General features: G+C 38.4%; 1 protein-coding gene across 1 annotated transcript; it reads right to left on the reverse strand.

Moving 5' to 3' along the window:
* Positions 1–3,447: 3,447 nt before the first annotated feature.
* Positions 3,448–18,987, reverse strand: LOC104258356 (putative short-chain dehydrogenase/reductase family 42E member 2). Its single transcript, XM_009813432.2, has 12 exons — positions 18,978–18,987; positions 16,586–16,821; positions 13,861–13,956; positions 13,009–13,069; positions 11,049–11,167; positions 9,446–9,521; positions 8,159–8,241; positions 7,488–7,625; positions 6,169–6,234; positions 5,286–5,349; positions 4,851–4,924; positions 3,448–3,651 (listed from the first exon to the last, which is right to left on the reverse strand). The coding sequence occupies exons 2-12, from the start codon at positions 16,814–16,816 to the stop codon at positions 3,448–3,450; spliced, it is 1,212 nt and encodes a 403-aa protein (XP_009811734.1). The 5' UTR covers positions 16,817–16,821; positions 18,978–18,987.
* Positions 18,988–20,130: the final 1,143 nt, after the last annotated feature.

The following is a 20,130-nucleotide window of genomic DNA, read 5'->3' on the forward strand; positions in this document are numbered from 1 at the left end:
TTGAGGCTGTTGCCCCCCTCCCCGCCCCGCTGGGGCCGTTGGGCGCCCCTCGGCGGGTGCCTGCGGCTGCGGGGTCCGGCCGGGCCGAGGCGCCGGACGCGGCACCGGGAGGTCCCGCCGCCCCGCAGGAGACGTGTCCTGGCCGGGCGCTCACCTCCGCCGACCCCGCCGTCCCCCCGCCAGCAGCGGACGTGCGGCCCCGGCGGTTCCCCGAGCGGCGGCCCCTTCCGCCCGCGGCGCCGGGCGGCCCCGCACATGGGCCACACCGGGCTCCTTGGGGTCCCGCAGCGCCCCCCGGGTCCCGCTCAGCCCGCAGCATCTCTGACATCCCACAGCCCCCCTGGGGTCCCACAGCCCCCCTGGGGTCCCACAGCCCCCTGGGGTCCTGCTCGTCCCACAGCCCCCCTGGGGTCCCACAGCCCCCCTGGGGTCCCGCTCGTCCCACAGCCCCCCTGGGGTCCCACAGCCCCCCTGGGGTCCTGCTCGTCCCACAGCCCCCCTGGGGTCCCACAGCCCCCCTGGGTCCCACTCATTTTGCAGCAAGTTTGGAATCCCACAGCCTTCCTGGGATACTGCTCATCCCACAGCATGCCTGGGATTCTGCTCATCCCACAGCATCCTTGGGATCCCATAGCATCCCACAGCATTCCTGGGTTCCCACAGCATCCCTGGGATCTCACAGCACCCTGTAGGGGCTCTTACCTCCACGTGTCTTCATACAGTCGCAACCACTGCAGGAAAGCATCCTGTGGGTGGCTAGGGCTCCGTCCACACTGAGCTACCTGTTGAGCAGGTTGTTCAGGCAAAACACACCATCTCTTGATTACCGGTTGGATAGTCAGTGGCGGGACGTGGCTGAGAGAGATGCAGAGCATCAGAAACGCCTGCAAAACAGCAGGAATCCCCAAAGAGGAAACAATCATAAACAAATAGGCACTAAGGTCCCTGCCCTCCGGAGCCAGCAGTGGGTCTCTGTTCAGCTCCGTGGTCACTCGTGGCTGGGAGGATGTGAAAAGGGTCAGGAGCTGCAGGATTTCAGAGTTACCCATCCCAGGCAAAAATTAGGCTTTGAACACGTTTACCTCTTCTGTTATAGCTGTGCCATGTCTGAATGTTCATATTAAATTTTAATCGTTTAAAGACACACTTGCAATTATGTTAGAGCGTAAGTAACTTGAACAATAGCCAGCTTAAACTAAGAGTAAAGACTGACAGAAATGAGACAGCTGGCTATTCCAAACTGATACTAAAATTTTTCTTAAAACTTCAAACACTGGATTTGTAGTAATGATAAATCAATTGAACAGAGCTAGTTAGTATTCATCAGGACTGTTGTAACAGTGATGTAAAAAGCATGTTACCTGAAATAAGAAATTGGAGGTTTGGCATTACAGGACTGCAATGGTGGGACCCCACGGGGACTTGCACCTTCAAAGCCAGTGAATTCCTCGGTGAGTCCTTACTGAGGAGTACCCAAAAAAAGGCCACAGCTTGCGCTTCTCACTGGGCTGCAGTCAGCTGCCCAACATTGCTTCTGAAAAGTGTTGGTGTAATCCAGGATACAGTCCTGAGCTATTAGTCTAATAAAAGCAATATATGAAGGATTCATAAATAACTACTTAAAAAGCAAATGAAATGTTTGCATACAGTTAAAATGCTCACGCTGGGAAGTAAGTAACTTTACACTTGTGGTTTTCTATTCTGCATTTCTAGGGAAACAAGGCTTACACAGTACCTTCTGCAGTGCTTGTATGTCTGTCAGTCAGCTGCACCTCTGTATTGATAAATTGTGAACTTAACTGGTTTTAATCAAACTTGGATAAAGGTCTTGTATATACTGAGTTTCTTTAAGTTTCCTGACAACAGGTAGTCAGGAATAGGAGAGAGGGCTGAGCAGTGCCCCTGCTAAGGGAAGATGTACAGTGTGAGCTCAGTTTGTATGGACAAGGAGAGTCTCCAAACACAAACCTGTAAGAGACCAGGCTTTACTGCTTTCACTCCACACAGAACTATTTGTTTAAAGAAAAGAAAAAAAAATAAATAGAGTGAAACAAATCTTTGCTCACGTAAGCTGCAGTGGTAATTGTGGTTGCTCACACACTTTACCGTCACTATGTATTGTCTTCTACCCATAACATTTTATTCTTGTAGGGTTGCTGTTAGCTCTCTTGTGTACCCTGTAAATTTAAACATACAATGAGAGAGTCTCCATAAATGTACTGGTCTTAAAAATCCTGTAAAATGCTAACACAAAGGCAAAATACCAATACACAAATACAGAGTGGAGATAATCAGATGGCAGAGCTTTTTCGTCACTCTCTGCTGTGACCCACCCTGGCAAGTCTGGCTCTTCTGATCCACGCGGGGTGCAAGGGAGGGAGCAGCTGCTCCCCGGTGAGAGCAAAGCTGGTCCCTGAGAAAATCCTTGTGACAGGTAACCTTATGAAAATTCTTCTGGGCTACACATGGTATGTGTGCATGTAGTACACATGTAGCATGTGTGGCTCAGGTAGTGCAATCCACCCAAAGAAGAAACAAACGTAAGTCTTAAGAAGGGGGAAAGAGAGAGGTTGGATCCTCACTGGAATCTTAGTGCTTGGCTTGCCTGCCCACCCTGAAATGGCAATTTGCTGAACAAACAGAGTGTGCCAGCACTGGTACAGGATTACGGATAGCATGACTTGGCTTCATTTACAAGGCAAGGTAGCAGTAACAGCTTGCTGAACTCCAAGGTCTTATGTGCCCTCCCTCGCCCTTCCCACAGACTCCTTAAAAACAGTATTTGGTTCAGTTATTATTTATTATGGCATTGAAAGGATATTATTTGATTTACAAACACACATAATCTTATTTATTAAATTTTTACAAAGCTTTTGAACGATACAACTATTTTACATAAATATGACTTTCAGTCCTCTCACCACCTGTTATTTATAAATATTTACTTTTCATATTTTCTGTACTATTTCCCGGGTCTTCATAATACCTCATACTAACATACAGTAGCTGTAGCAGCGGCTTCATCGGAGGAATTGTTTAGTCAACCTTTTCTTCATTTGAGCTACTGGACTAGTTACAGCACTGCAGTCCTACAGTGGTGGTTCTTCTTCCAATTTCTTATGCTCCTGAATTATCATTTTTAGAAAATCATTCTCAGCATAAAGCAATCCACTAGTGAAGATACCTTAAAACTATTCCTGCACGCGTTAGTGGTGAACTCCTTTGATTTTGTGACACCGCGTTGTCCTTTGGGAACACTTCCTGATGTGTCCTGTGTTTTCACTTTTGTGGTGGTTTTTGTTTTGTTTTTTTTTAAATGAAATCGGAGAGCTGTCATCATAATAATAAGAATAAAGTCCATAGTGACTGAGGAATGTACTATGACCAGATCATTAATACTCAGAAACAAAATGAGATCTTCTGCAACAGGTGGGTAGTTACTCGATTTTAGAAGAAAGAAAGAATGATCAAACTTAACAAAATGCCAAAAGCAAACACTATTTTAAGGAACGTGTGATCTTCTTGGCAAGTGGGTCTTGTTTTAAGATAATGATCCACAGAATCAGCGAATGAGAATTTCTTGGGTTTGTAACCAAGTTGATTTCGTGCCTTGTCTATTCGGAAAGTGTGAGTTACAGTAACGTTCCACACCTAAAATCCAAAAGGACAGTTACGGCAGTGACTTGAATATCTGATTTTCTAGAACTTGGATGAAAATCTGTCAACAATGATATTACAATGGAATTAAAAACACGAATAAAGATAGACATGCAAAAATGTATACATTTTGGAGTCAGATTCTGTCCAGAGCTCACAGAATGAGTTGCTGTAGCTCACAGGTAAAAAGCCACAGCTCTGTGGACTGGGTGCAGAAGGAGTTTGAGAGACTGATTTCTCACTTGTGAATGTGAGATAAAGAGCTAAGGAAATCCCATGCAACAGATCAGCATGTTTCCCTTAAACTGGCTCTTCTGTACAGAGAAAAGCACAATAGAACTGATGAATCTATGGGAGGAGAGCAGTGTGACTTCTCAACTTTGCAGAAATGCATATCTAAGGAGTGGGAAACACGCACTTTTGGAGAGTTATATCCTCCGTCTCTGAATGTGGAAGGGCTTAAGTTGCATAGTCTCAATGATTTCTGCTTCACCTGTAGAACTAATGTAGAAGTAAGTATAAAAAAAGACAGATAAATTGTGGAGTAACTGAAGAGCTACAGCAGAAGTTAATGAGGTCCATTCAGTCCCTTCAGTGTCCTATCATGTTACATGCTACAATACAGTAAGAGACTAGATGACAGATTAGTTAAAGCATTTTGGCTTATATTATAAATCATAATATTGTACAAAACCGTAAGTTAGATCAAAATGAATTTGTCCAGAAGTTTGGGGTTTTTTGCAGAAAATTGACTTTTCATTCCAATTTAGAATTACTTCTAGTGGACTTTCTAATTAATATCTAGCCCGTTATTATGGTAACTGCTGCCACTTCGACCTGAGACTCTTGCTCTGTACTCTTGGACCACCTTCCTTTAACAAGGACTTCCACAGCATGGGACAGCTCTCTGGAAATGATGATGTAGTGCCTGTTTTCCTCCATGTCAGTTGCTCTGTCTTGCACCTCTAGAATGTTTCTCCAGATCATCTAATCTTCAAGTAAGGATTAATTTATAAGGGGTGGTCAGGATGGCATGGAAAAATCAGGCTACAAAATGACTCTGCAAGCCCTGAATGGACTACGCCTTGAGCAGAAAAACAATCCTGTCTGCATCCAAAGGGTGTATCATGTACTTCACGAGAATTTTGGTCAGAAATATCTAAACAGAAATATGTAAATAAATATATATTTACCTCATTCCTTGTCAAGAAAGGTGTAAAGCTAAAAATTGGCTTTAGTATCAGGTGCAGATATTCCATCACAGTGGCTGTGAAACAGAAAGTTACTTAATGACACAGCTGGATAACAATAAACTGAGGTAATACTGATATTGCACATCCTATAATTCCAACTGATATCAGAAGATGCAATTAAGGTGAGAGAAGGCAGTGTTTAATTTATAAAGTTCATGATGGACTCAGTTTATGAATAGCCTTTAAACTTTATCTGGTATAATTAATGCCAAATGGCATAAGCAATTATTATTAATTAGAATAATGTTAAGTTATATAATTCCTACAGTTTGGGTCCCTGAATTTCATAAAACCATTACATAACTTTATAGGAATAAGAAAACAAATTAAAAAATAAATAGCACAATAATTAAGTATGTATTTTATTATTTTTACCTGCTATATGAACCAGGAGAACAGGAATATGTATCCAGGGTTTCCTGTAGCCTAATTTTTCAAACTAGAAGGGGTATAAAAGGAAAGAATAACAGAGAATTTGTACCAAATTGAGGGTGTCAATGAAGCATGAAAATGCAAAAATGAATATTGATAAAACATGTACCTAAACCTTTTTCCAGTTAATGTTCCTACCAATACCGGTAGTAAGAAATGCATTTGAAACCCCCTACTCATTCTTTGGTGCCCACCTCCCACCCTTCAAATGCAACCAGATGGTAAAGAGGCAACCGAGCTGTTTCCAAGGGGCAAGTGACCGAGGCTGGAATACTTAACTACATGTAGATACAGGCCCATCGTTCTACTGCAGTCATTTTCCTTAAAGTCTTTTCTGTGTTGGCATTGCAAGATCAAAACTTTAGCATGTTCCTAAAATCCCAGCCTGATGTTTATGAAAATAAAATGTTGCTTCTTTTTAGCTTTTAAGATATGGTTCTAAACAGTCTTCCCTTTTTTTCCGCAGTTGATGGCAGAACAAAGAAATAAGCAATGGCCACAAAAGGCCTGCCGGATGCTAATAGTAGAACTTTTTGTGCACTGTGAGCTTGCCTTACAGAAATGCTACTGCTCTGTAGCAGGTTCTATACCTCTCAGCTAAATTCTCTCAAAAACAATAAGGGCCAAACACAGTTATGCATATCCAAAACTTCTCTTAAAGCCAGTGGAACTTTGGGATATGCAGGGAGAACAGGACTGACTTTAATGTTATATAAGTCAGTAATTAATGTGCACTGAACTTCATTTAGTTAGTATGGTCTTTTAGTTAATGATATAAATAGGGCCCGTACGGTGCATTAGAGATAGATGTGTGTGCAATACATACTAAAGGGACTATCCATTCAGAAAATATGACGTTTTCACCATCATGTATGTAATACGCCTGACCACTCTGTTAAAGAAGCAGAGAAATGCAATTAGAAAAACACTATACATAGGATGTCATTTTCTTTCTCTTCCACACCTACCTATCTTTCTTGATTTTGTGAATAACATGCCAGCATGTATATGGTGAATGTACACAAATCAGCTCAATAAACTACCTTCAATGGACTTCACTGTGATTTCAAACACGTCTCATATTTTTGGGTAACCCCACAGTGGTAGTAAAGCTAATCGTGATAATCATGGTATAATGTAGATCAGAGCTTGATTTCACTATGTAGTAACCCAACTGTTAGAGCATTAAGTTCTTGATGATGTGCAGGGGCCAGAATTCTCTTCATGAGTCCAACAGAGGTGGCAACACTGACAACATTTAATAAACACAGCTTCTTGAGGCTAATTTTCTGATTAAAACAAATTCAGTATATATATTCTGTGGGACATGTCACAGTGCCTGAATCCACTTTTGGCTTCCAGTCTGTCTTCTTCCAGCCTTCTAAATGTGCAGGCAATGATTCCTTGACAGCTGTGCTCTGGGTGAGGAGTCTATCCAACTGTGAGCACCAGGCACATCTGAGCACCCAAGCAGACCCTGGGAGTTTGGGCATGATGTCATTCTAAAACAGCTGCATAACTTCCAAGCACTTAACTAGTTGACAGCACACGGAGAGATGTTCAGACATATCTGTATGTGTTGTCTATATGTTCCTACCAATATAAAGGAAGCTGGAGCCTTCGGGAGCTGTGAATGTAGCAGCTGCTGCAACACTGTCAGTTCTGTAATGCTTCACAGTCCTCAGATTGTTGTGGCAATCGTGACCAGTAGAAGAAAAAGAAAAATCTTTTAAAATTGTCCATTAATTTTGTATATCTCTTTTTGGAATTTTCAACCCTGAAAATTAAACCGGAATGCCTCAGAATGGTTGCTTTAAATTTTATGTTATGCATCTAGAATCAGAATCGATTTTCAAAAGAATAACAATATATAGACTTGTATGATGGTGAATATATTAACCTGGTTAAGAATACCATTTCCTCCAATCAAACAGGCAATTAAATATTTTCAAAACAGAAAAAAACAGCATCAAAATATTAGCAGAATTTATTTGCATTTGCACTGTCCATGCTTGTGGAGACACACACTGTTTTTGAGAATTTAGCACATGACCTTTTGGAGAACCTTTGATCTCAAAACATCAAAAATTAAGCCTATTTGAGAGCTAAAGCTCCTGGGGCACAATGTTTATATTATTTACTTACAGCTACATAACGCTTCTCAGATGTGAGAGCCTCAGCAGCCAGTAAGTGAGCTTGTACTAGATTTCCTATGTGAACCCAGTTCATCTGAACTTTGTGATTCCCAAACTTGAAGTTAAATAGTCTCCGCTGGATATTTACCTGTAGAAACAGAAAACATGAAATAACTACGTTATTCCTTTATTATGCAGTATAACATTCTTTTTGGCTCAGCCCGAATACTTTGAATTTGCTGTATTTGTGTACAATTACAGCACAAGAAACATGTCACGCAAAAAACCCCCCAACTAGTTGGTGGTTTTATAAATCAAGGACTGTTGCGCTAATATGCAGTGGTAAAATATGGTGACATTATAGTGTTTGGCTGAAACTGAGGTGCATATTTAAAAGACAGTATTTCCATTAAACGATCAGGGATGCAAACCTAGTTCTTCTACCATGGCATTTCAGCCTTGCAGTTTTTTCTTTTCACTTAAAAGTACAGCTTGATCCTTGCCATTTCTGCAATGCTTATATCACGCTACCTGTTATCTTGCATCATATGACCTGTCACCAAGCTTTCACAACAGTTTTCCTGGAGGAATTGTTAAGAACTCCTATCAAGATACTTCGACTTGTGTTATGCCCTTACAACTACTTGTAGTGTCCTCCAGAGGTGACTACATAACACATACGGCTACTCGCGGCAGGTGTCGCTGCTCTTCTGGTCCATATATGCCTGGTGGACGAAGCACACAAGTATGGAGCTTATCCCCTCCTTGAAGAGAGAACAAAATGTGATTTTCAGATAGCTTTGATATCACCATATGGCTGACATGTATTGTCTGAATTTTACATAGTGGAAGTAAAGGATCAGTCTGACCATTCTGTGTGATGTGGCTGCCTAGTAACTTGTTTTCATTTCTGTATAAAATTGAATTCAGTAGTGAAAGATCTTTGCTTAGCAGCCTGAAAAACTGAATCCCTCTGACCACAGAAGAGTTTGAATAAGGACAGGATGAATCAAACTTTCCTATAGATATACCTCATGCTTGATTGACTTTTGTTATTTGTTATAAGTTTATAACATACATGTCCATCATTGTAGACACATACAATACTGGAAGAAGATAATTCAATTTTCTGTATTTAGACACTTTGCTTGTTTGCAGGTCAATGGCATCACAAAGGAATGGAAGAGCTCTCTTAAACAGAGGCTTTCAAACGAGAATATTTTAAATCAAAATGAATACTTTAAGCTCTACTTGTGAATCAGTAAGTAGACTCCTCTGACTCCTGAGAATAGGCACAAAATTACTCCTTTTATATGGGCAAGTGTAACAGGTGGTAGACATTTGCTCAGTAGTTAATCAAGGATGCTAAAATTGAATTCCCACCTAATTTATTTTTGCCAGCTTTTCAGTTCAGAGAAATCAGTAGGAATAGCAAAATATGCATGTAAAAGTAAAGACAAATACTTCCCTTGCCATGTACAGATTTTTAGCCACAGCTATTCATGTATGTGTGACTTAGAAGTCAACATGACCCCGACATTGCCAATCTGTTTAAGAAACTGCAATTATTCTTGCCAGACACCTCAAGCCTTTGGGGATTATGAGAATGACCTATTGGACAGTGCTTAGAGATTGGTATTATCAGAGAAGCTGGAAGTGATAGACTGAATGGGGAATAAAAGCACAAATCCTGTTTCTATTGTAAAATCGGTAAACTTTTAAGATGATTTGAAGAAGTAAGGTTAAATTTTCTGAATTCTCCCACCTGTTAATTGCATATAATCTCATCTCTGTCCGGGTATACACATAAAAAAATTAATCATCCACCGAAGGGAGCAGTAGAAAGAAATAAGATAAATCCTTATTTCAGTTAAAGTATACTATTTATTGATAAATGAGTAACCAGAGAATGGAATACCCCCATTAGCCCTACTAACAATAGGAAAACCCCAAATGTTTTATATGTACCTTTGAGTAAAGTTCCATTAGCAGCAAGAACCATTTGGTCTGCAATTGCCTTTGTTCTAGAATAATGATTGAATTGCTATAAAGAAAGGCAGAATATGATCAACATTTTAGTCACATTATTGCATCTGTAAAGGCAAACTTACTGTTTATGTCTGATAACATTTAAATCTAGCCAGCTTGTAGACATAAGCTGAGTAAAACCAAACTAGAAATAACAGCAAGATACAGCAAATATATACTTTGTTTATGACAAAGAAGCTTATCAGACTTACATTTTAGTTGCACAAGTTTAGCTTCAGAGCAAATTTAAGTTCACTAGTATTTACTTAACTCACTTTTTGTGCTGGATGTACTGAAAAAAATGAATATCAAGCCAAATGTTCTGGTGGGTCAGATAATTTTATTTTTAAAAAACATCCATTTTGAATTGGAAAAAGTCTTTTAAAACAGTAAGTTAACTACGAAATGAAAAATTCAGACTTTCCTAAAAATGTTTCCATTTCTTATCAAAGCCATTTGGGAAGTTATAAATAATTCTCTCTCAGCTGTACCTTTTACTATTAACTTTAAAAATTGCACCCAAGTGTATTTAAACAATAGGATTCTGGACATGCTGGTTTAGTGATTACTTATCCACACAAGGTTTTTTATGTATCTATCTGTTGGATTTTGTATTGCTATACTTTATACTGAAAAATACACCTAAAAATCCCACCATGGAAAATACGTCTACTCTCAGGTGGCTTAACCCACCCGCTCCACCTCCCTCCATGCCCCACCTCCCTCTGCTGTTTGCTATTACATGATCACCATTCGACAAAACATATGATTAGAGTTCAGGCACATGCAACTAATTGCAAATTCCTGAAATGCTTTCTCAGAAGTCTGAGGTGCTGCGCAGGCTGTGCACAAACTGACAAACCCAACTAAGTGTCTCAGGAGGCACCAACAGAGTAGTCAGTCCTATTTAGGATTCATGGACACAGGATGTACATTCTAAAATTATAGTCCTTAACTGCAGGCAATGTGCTGGGAGCAAGAAAGAACAAATGGGAAGAGTGGCCAGAATGCATTGAGCTTCAGATTTCAGCTAGAAAATACTTCCTAAATGACCACAGCAAAGAAGGAAATGGTATTTCAGAGCAGCCCTGAGGTGACTGTAACTACCGCCTGGCCTGCAGCAAGAAAGCAAGGTTTGGGAACTGAAAAGAAGCAAAAATGTGTGTGATAAAGATTTAGAATTTGATATTTAACAACATTCTTCAATGCAGAGGTTCACAGGGGCCATAATATTCAGTATTTACATAGTGGATGGTCCCCTGAAAGCCCTTCCTCTTAAAATATTCTTGTTAAAAGTCACATTCCACTTTTCTTCGCCATTTTTAGGTATTCTATCATCTCACATCTGTCTAGGTATGGCAGATTAAAGCCACAATGAGTTGAGCATTTCTTCATTGATCATGGGTCAGTTTTTATTAATGAAAAATAATTTCATGGAATTTGACGTGATCTATGGTAAAACAGCTTCTGCTCTCAGAACAGCCTTCACATAATCTATCCTTTAGAGCACAGTAAGTGCCGTGCGATTACATGAACAAAGTACCTTTTCCAGTGGAAAATATGGCACAGTTTCTTCATCTCCTTCTTCAATAGGATTCCCTCCAAATACCACATTCACTGTACTGGTATATATCAGTCTAGGGACATTTCTTTGTTTGCAGACTATAGTGGTATACAAAATAAATGATTTTAAAACAAAGAGTGAGAAACAACACATGAACTGGCAGCTTCTCTTTTTGAAAACAAACGTTACGTTTATAGAAAAAGTAATATTTTAATTTTAACATTGACTTATCATTTAGTATAATATTATCTGTCATTCAGCTGCAATTTTTCATCCCAAATATCTGCTCTGTAAATATTACATATTGTGGTCACCAAAAGTTTTATGATTAGGTACCTGCAACTATCATATCACCACTGGATTGTAGTTATCAGCTGGATAGAGGAATTATCTTGACAGGGGGAAAAATATTCCACCTTTACTTCAGAAACATTTCTTAAAACATGTTCATTTTGCAAATTGAATAAAAAGGAGATGAGTAAGAACATTTCTTGTGATCAAACAGCACTGCAAACTCCCTGCTTCTTTCTGTAGGGGTGGTACCATAGAGAGCAGCTTGCCTGCAGTTCATTATTTTTGCCCTTATTTCAGCAGTGAGCAGTAAGCAGTACTGCTTCTTGCAACGCAGTTTCATGGATGCCTGTGCAGGTAAGTAAAGTCATAAAAGAAAATGTGCTAGCTCTCTCCGGTGCGTGACAAAACTGCATTTGTCTCAATCTGTTCATAAGTGACAAACGACACGTTAGCAGGAAACATATGCTGTTAGTAGTACCTTAATCAGTAGTACCTTAAATACAAATGAAATTAATATTCTTTACAAAACAAAGTCTTAATTACAGATTCCAGTCAGGTGTTAAGATATTAGGTCTAAATTCTGCTGCATGTATGTCATTGCAAACTTGAATAACATAAATTTCCTTTTGATTCAACAATAGTTCTAAAGTTTAAGTGAATTAATATTCAAAGTCAGGAATTTCTAGAAGCTACTGAGCAGTCCAGCTGGCTCATTGGCTCATTTTGAAAATAATGAATGTAATTACTGTGTTGAAAATATTTGGAACAAACTACAATAATAAAATCTGTTATTAAAATGTAGATTAACAGGTTCATGCTCTTCCCAAACTCTTGCTTTGTTGGGAGCCTATGGAAATTTGACATGACACGTTTCTGTGTGTTCAGAGGTTGGGGTAAGAAGGAGGGAATATGTAGCAACCTCTTCTCTCTAACTCAGAGTTCTACTTGCCTACATTTCACTCTCAATTATTATTGCTTTTTTTCAGTAATAACCCACAGGCAGCATGAAAATGGGTCTAAATTAAAACTGCTTTTGGAATTTTGCTTTTTGATTTTTTTGCCATTTGATTTTTGAGGGAAAAGCAAAGAGAAAGTAGCTTTGGTATTTACAATACACTTTGAAATGTTCTGTATGGAATTGACTATAGAGAAAGAAATCTACTAACATCTTCCAGAGAGTAATTAAAAATCAGTATATAATAAAAAGGGATCCCATTAGACAGATGATCAGAAAGGATAAACGTAGCGAAATAGCAGCTAAATATACTTAGCACATCTATGGCTCCTGTTACCAAACATCTACAACACAACAAAGAGTACAATATCTCTCATGTTATTTCTATGAGGAAAGAGGATAACACGTCTCCATTACATAGTAAAGGGAAAAGATAACCATTACATGGAGGAGAGTTTAAGTTGGTCTGCCAAGGGATGAAGTCCAGATTGAAAACCTATCCCCAGTTCAAACCGGTGGCAAATCTAGCAGTTTTAATGGGACCTGCACACCTAGCTTTACATCATATTTTAAAAGGAGGGAGAGAAGAGCCTCATTTTACTGCCAAATCAACACAGGAAGCATCCAATTAGAAGTTTTTTTAATTCATAGTTTGGATCAGACACAAAGAAAGAAAACCTAGGTACATACCATCAATTATTATTTTTGTGCCTCCGACATTTATGGATTCAATCTGGTCTTTCTTTTGAAGCTAGGAATAGAGTTTGCACAATATCTAATTAATTGAATAAGTCACAGTCACAATGCACTTATTACAATAACCAGATCTAGAACAGCCGTGCCTTTTTGTGATGCATGTGTTACAGTTCTCTGTCCTTCTGACATACAGTGATTCCTAGCAGTTTGCATTTTTATTGTCTTGTTCAGTGTATGAATAAATAAAGTTGAAAAATTAAAGATAAAATGCATCTGAAAGGAAAGTATAATGCTTCAATTTTTGGTTGCACCCCAGATAATCCATGATAGAGAAACAGGAATTACAGGCAGGGGTTATGCTCCCTGAAAGCTTTCACAAATTCTTGTTCCGGTGGCAATCTGTCCTGTTCCCAGAAATAAATCAGTAGTTTAATGACTTTTTTTGATAACACCCTCTGTGAATATCACTGTTATTTAGCATAACTATATTGAGTTGCTAGTCTGTTTCCTTATGACTATGAGTTAACAAGAAGAAAACAGATCCACATTAGTTCTAGAGCAATATTGTCATACTTCTTCAGATTACAGAAAAAGGATACGCCTTCTTATCCAAGATCTTAAATCTATGATCTCATTTTTCTAGAGTATTTTATGTAGTACATTAGGTCCATGCTTTGACATTTATTATTTAAGGAATATCTCCCTTGTTGCCTGTGTGGATGACTTGACCTTTGTAACTAACTCTGTCTGATATAAATATAATATAATTACATTCTTTACTACATGCAGACAAATTTTTGCTTTCACAAGAATAAGGAAAGAAAATGCTAGGAAAATTGTACTTACTTGTTCTAATCCTGACATTCCACATGCAGCCACATGAAAAACACAGTCAACCCCTTCACATGCTTTGAACACTGCATCATAATCCCTCACATCACCCTGTAAAATGAGAAAAGAATGGATTTTTGACTGGTAGAGCTCATTACATTTTCTATAGCATTAGTATTAACTATGGCTATGAAAGAAAATCTAAAGTAATTCTGATATATTTTTCACAATACCTAACTAGCATTAAATAAACCATTATAAACATGGAGAAAAATCCATGACTAAGAATTTTGTCAGTATTTTGTTGCAAAACAAATATGACTCTTGTTGGCTTCAATTATAATGCGTATTTTCACACTTAGTCCTGCAGCCTGCAGGCTGGCAGAACTTGTTTGACTTGAATGGGAGCAGCATATGCTTGAGGGCTGGAGAATCAAGCCCCAAGGACAATAAATCATAGCAGGAAGGGTTCAGCTGTTTGCCATGGAATCACCAAATAAGAGAACCCCTTTTCTGTTAGCACCTTGAGATCTGACTGTGCAATCTGGACAAATGTCTCTTTGCCCATCTAAGCTCTATTTTAGGCCAGTGCATGATAAATTTAATTGCAGTTTTGTACAAAATTAAAACAAAAGAGTACAAACTATAAGCATTTAATATTATATTAGTGTATATATTAGTGTATTATAATCACATTACATGAAATGCTATATACTACTGAACACTGTACTGTATTAAATACACACACACTCTATATCTACTATCAAATGCTACGCTGTGCTTAGAATATTATATTGCATTTTTGTATACCAGGTAGTACTATATGAATAATACTCCACGTACATACAGATGTCAATAAAAATATAATACCTTTCTTTTCAGAATTATGATATTTCAAAATATTAGACATTATTTAATTTACTGTAATGAAATTGATAGAATAATCACAAAAAAATGGCTGGAGGCAATATTAAGAGGTAATCTAATCAGTCTTTAACTCTCAACTTTTTTCTTCTGAGGTTGCTAAAGTATTTCATAAATATGGCTGAGTTACACGTCCTACCTCAATCAAATGCTAAAATAGCTAACCAGCATAAACAAGATTATCAATTGCCGAATCACTCATCAAGGATCTCTGAAGTGTCTTATTACTTTATTTACTACGACTCCGTAGTTCCGTTTTCTAGGTAATTCACCTACACTTTGAAATATATATTCCAAAAAACCCCTGTTCTCAGAAGATCGTTTGTCAGATCTCTTGAGTCTCCTTCAAAAGATGTAAATTGGCATCAATCCACCAATTTAAATCAAGTTATGTGGATTTATATCATTAAAAAAACAAGCTTATGGTTTTTGAATGATTCCTCAGTAATACTTTATCGCTCTTCCATATTCTGTAAAAGCTGTTTATGAAGTTGAACATAAGAACAACCATCCTGGGTCAGACTAAAGGTCTGCTTAGCCCGGTATTCTGCCCACTACACAGCCATGCAGAGCAGTATCATGCATCCCCCTTTGCCTCCCTTACCGCCTGTCCCACGTGGTGATGTAGCCAGAAGGAGAAAATCTGGCATCACCTCGATAGGGCTATAAGTCCCAGCCCCTGGGACAAGGATCCTGCGATCGCTTTCAGCTTTGCCATCAACTTCCTAGTTCTAGTGGTGGTGTCAAAGTGTTCTTACATTAAATGCTCAGACAAGATCTGTTGAATGATACCCTATGTCTAGCCAGAACTTGTGCAAGATGAGCGGAGCATGCACAAACTGCTAGTGCCCCCCTGTGCTGTGCACCCAGGCCCCTAAAGCTGAGAGGGTGAAGCAGCTGCGAGGAGTTGGTACTCCCCACATCAGGGAGTACTGGGGGATGCTGTCCTCCACAGATGGCTGGGAGCCGTTAAATATTTGAGGTCTCTTTCATTCCCCCTCTTTTGCAGACATAGTGAGTTTCTTGAATTGTTAAGAATCAAAAGGAATCAGTGCTCATAAATGGGTGCCCTGGGAAGAGCAGGAACAGGGCAAGCATATGTGAGACTTTCCTCCAGAATAATCTTCCAGTCTCCAAGTATTTTCATTCAGAAGACTTCTTGAGTCTAATTTAGCTTACCTATTTAGTAATCTCCAATGGAAGTAGATTTTTGGAGAGGCTTTGTACACGCCTTTTACCCACTGCATGAAAAAACAACCTATTTTTGTTTGTGTTGAACTCACTCCGCCTCATTTCACTTGATGACCCTTCCTTCTTGTACTGGAAAGGACAGTGAACAGTCAATCCCTATCTGTCTCCATGCTACTCACAGTTTGTAGGGCTCTCCCGCTCCCAAGTCATCTCTTTCCCAGACAGGAAAGTCATAGTTTTCTCAATCATTCTCTGCACAGCGGTCATTCTACATTTGTGATCACTTTTATTGCCCTGTCTTGCTCTTACCCTTTTACTCAAAATAATTTCCCTGACCCGTAAACTTTGTCAATTCACTGTTCACTCCTTCACCTAGGTGAGCTACGAATGTGTTGAATGGCACTCCCAACACAGGACTCTTCAGAACTGACCACTTGGACTCCTATTTGCTACCTCTTAATCAGTTACTTATGCATGTGAGGACCTTTTACCATGACCTCCTATTGTCCTTAAAGGCTTTTCAGTAAATGTTTTTATCAAAAACCCTTAAGAGGAAGCCTTGCTAATGTGCATAAAAGTAGTACAACTTTATTTCACTGCTGTTAAACGTGTAATTTCAACATACCTTGAAAAAATCTGCTCCATTTGGAATTTCCCATTTAGGTTTCCGTACGTCAAACAGAACAACAGCAACTCCTGACCTGACAAGAGCACATCCCAGATTGTATCCCAGGTAGCCTCCTCCTCCTGTCACCATTGTCTTTCTGCTTCTGTTAACCAGGAGCCCAGCATGCTCGTTTAGTTTGCTCTCACGTGGTTGGCTGCTGTGGAGCTCTTCTGTAGATCCTTCTTGCATCACGTCTGTAAGATAGAAGATCGCTTGAAAATTCCTGCATAACAGTCTGAGATCTGGGTAATTTCAGTAAATTTCATGTTTCAATGTTCCTTTCATGATTATATTATTTTTATTTATATATTTTTATTATCTTAACATGTTTAAAATGTATACATTCATAATTTTGGTGATGGATTATCTATGTACAATAATGAGCCTGAATACTTTTATATTCCAAAATTTAGTCTTTTCCTCGTACCCATAAGTTTCATGTTATATAGAAATGAAGAGAAATTACAGGATTTTAGAGACATTATAATTACCTAACCTTAACAGGTATAATTACATTTTTGAATGCTTGGTGTATCAAACATTTTATTCTTGAAAACTCACTAACTTCTGATATATTAATGCCAAATAGATGTTAGCCTACTAGTCAGGGAAAAAAAAGTTAGATAAGGAATGTAAGAAAGGATTGATTCTGCTTTTAAAATCCACTTTATTTCACATTTGGGTCACAGTTCTTTGGTAATAATTAAAATCTGTTACCATTTTAAACTTTTCTGGTTACATACTAAATATATTTAGTTTTCTGTCCTGTTCTTACTAACTTTTGTCTATATTCTCATCACAGCATTCATATACAGCTTAACTGACAAAGAACAGAACGGATAAACCATCTGCCCTGTGGGCTCATCTAGTTGGGAAAACTGATTAGAATATCGTTCTGTGATAAGCAATTCCACAGGAGTTACCCATCTGTACGCTTTGTTCTGTATTAAAAACTAGTTTATTCTACAATAATCACTTCTCTTTAGAAATTTACTCATATTCTGCAATAAAAATGACTGGTATTCCAGATCGCAATATACTCCAAGAAATTACTGCAGTTAATTTTCCCACATAGACAGCCCCTGTTGTCCTGATTCCTTGCATGGCCTTCGCACATGAGGATGTAGGCTCTTATGTCCCCAAATAGAAAACAAGAATAAATACATCTGAAGTCAGTCAAATTAAGTCACTGTAAAATGGGAGCCAAACAGGGTGCCTGCCAGTCTAATATAGGAATATAGACCCAATTCCTGCAGATTATTACGGTTTTCTCGTAGTTGGAGTGGGTTCTCATAGCAACATCCCCACGCATGAGAGTACATGATCTTCCACCAGCTGGGCATAGGTAGTTAAGCATAGTTTGCTCTCAGTCATTTACACCAGGGTTCAGCAGAGATTATGGAGAACCTGGGCATGATTCGTAACTGGCAGCTGCATCACTTCCAGGGTGACAAAAAACACTAGAAAAGCAACAGAAAATGCAGCCCATGGTACACAAAGTTACGGACTACTTTTGCCACTGCCTAGTTAAGAAAAAAAATCACAAACAAAATCATAAAAAATTATTTTATGCGTTATTTTTTAAATTTCAGACACAGGGAAGTAAGTATCAGATTCTCCATGCTGTTATACTGTTCTAACACCAATGTCAGCTCACTAAATTCAATGAACTGAGTGGCATAACACAGTGGGAAATACAAGCTCCTTATGTTGAAAAATATCCTGACATTTCAAAAACAAAAAATAATCCACATTTCCAACCAAAACTTAAATTAGAACTAATATAATAAAACTAAAACAAGTATGCTTCTCCTGGTCAATCAAGGAAATTTAAATTTGCACCTCCAGATTATGTTACATGGTAGTTTTAAGCCATAAAAAATTCTTTTGCCTTGTCTTCTGTGGAAAAGCACCTTTTTATACACTGTAAGGAGAACTAAGGTCAAGCTTGTCACAATATGCCATAAAAAGACATATTTGAAAAATGGCATATATTTGAATACTTGTCATTAATATCACCTTATGTTCTAAGTAAGCTGGAGGTTGTTTCAAAAAATTTGAAGATTTTGCTAGAAACGTCTTCCTTAAAAAGCACTAATAGCATTTAGAAAATACTTATTTCCAGAATCAGTAACTTCCTTGTTTCTCTAAATTTATAGGAGTTATTCTGATTTATTAATGTATTCTGCATGATGAGCATAGTTACATCTTATGCAGTGCATATGGTGCGAGTTGCTCTTAGCCCCCCCGACTTTCATTTCAAATATTAGAAATGCAGAAATTACTTCCCATAAAAAGTTAGAGTCAAACATTTCAGGTTTTTAAAAATAGCTAAAGAAGTAGTAAGTACCCTTGGTAGAATCCTGGATGTCAGCGTTCTCCCAGTCCTTCCTGTCCAAGTAAGATGGTGAGACTTCTCGTTGCTGGACAATTAGTAACACAAGGGCATCAGGTACTCTCAGACAAACAGAGATGTTCACGTGTGCTCTGGCCCTTTTGCTGTTCCTGCTCCTTTGTAGCTGGTGGCTGGGCTAGGAGCCAAAAAAGGGCAGGGCTTAATTTGTACATAATTTACGTTCCTTTTCAGGAAAAAAATGAAATATTTTCTCCACATCAGACTCTTCTAAATAGGATGGTGTCTCTTACTGTTACCTGGTAAAAGTATTGATAAGACACTAGACAACACAAATATACTATTGGTACCGTCATTCTGTAGATAAATTGTACTAGATCACTAAACATCTCACACTTTTTCAAAAGTACAGAGAAAAGGCTTCTTTACTAAAGAAAAACAGGAAAGATATTCTTAACACAAATGTTTAAAAGTGAACCTCTCTCACAGTTGTGTGAAACTTTGGTAGGATACATCTCATCTAGCAGCAGAGTGAATGGAAATACTTTCTCCTTCTACCTACAGTTTTCAATCTAAATTTGGACAAAAAGAAGAAACAAAAAACTTGTTTGGCAGTGGTACTTTCATCCTGACTTTTCTATCGTCATCCCCAACCCAATTATGTATTTGCAAAGAGGCTTAACTGTAGGCACAAGGGTTGTTCTCTGGCTTCCAAGATGAATGAAGTCCAGGCAGCAAACTAACTGGTACACAACAGAACAGGAAAAGGTGATTTACTATTAAACAATGCATTTTAAATGAATAATGAATTAAATGATTAATAATTATAGAAGTTATCTGATCCTAAGATTTTAAAGCACTTTTAAAACACACATCCTTTTGCAAATTAAACAATGAGAAACCAAAGCCAACATTTTTAAATGGGTGTGTCTAAAATTAGGTCTCAAAGCAGTAGTTAAGATGCTAAAGAAACACTCCCAAATCTAAATATAAATGACTACAATTTTTAATGTTGGCATGTTAGAAATATCTCAAGTTCATAGGTGACTTTGCAATTTAAATGTAATTTAATGTTCATGTGCTGACAAGAACTCAAACTGACACCCAGGCAAATACATTTTAGCATAACATATATGTATTTGAGTCCCTG

Source organism: Gavia stellata, chromosome 18 (assembly GCF_030936135.1).
Source record: "Gavia stellata isolate bGavSte3 chromosome 18, bGavSte3.hap2, whole genome shotgun sequence".
Classification (NCBI taxonomy): Eukaryota; Metazoa; Chordata; class Aves; order Gaviiformes; family Gaviidae; genus Gavia; species Gavia stellata.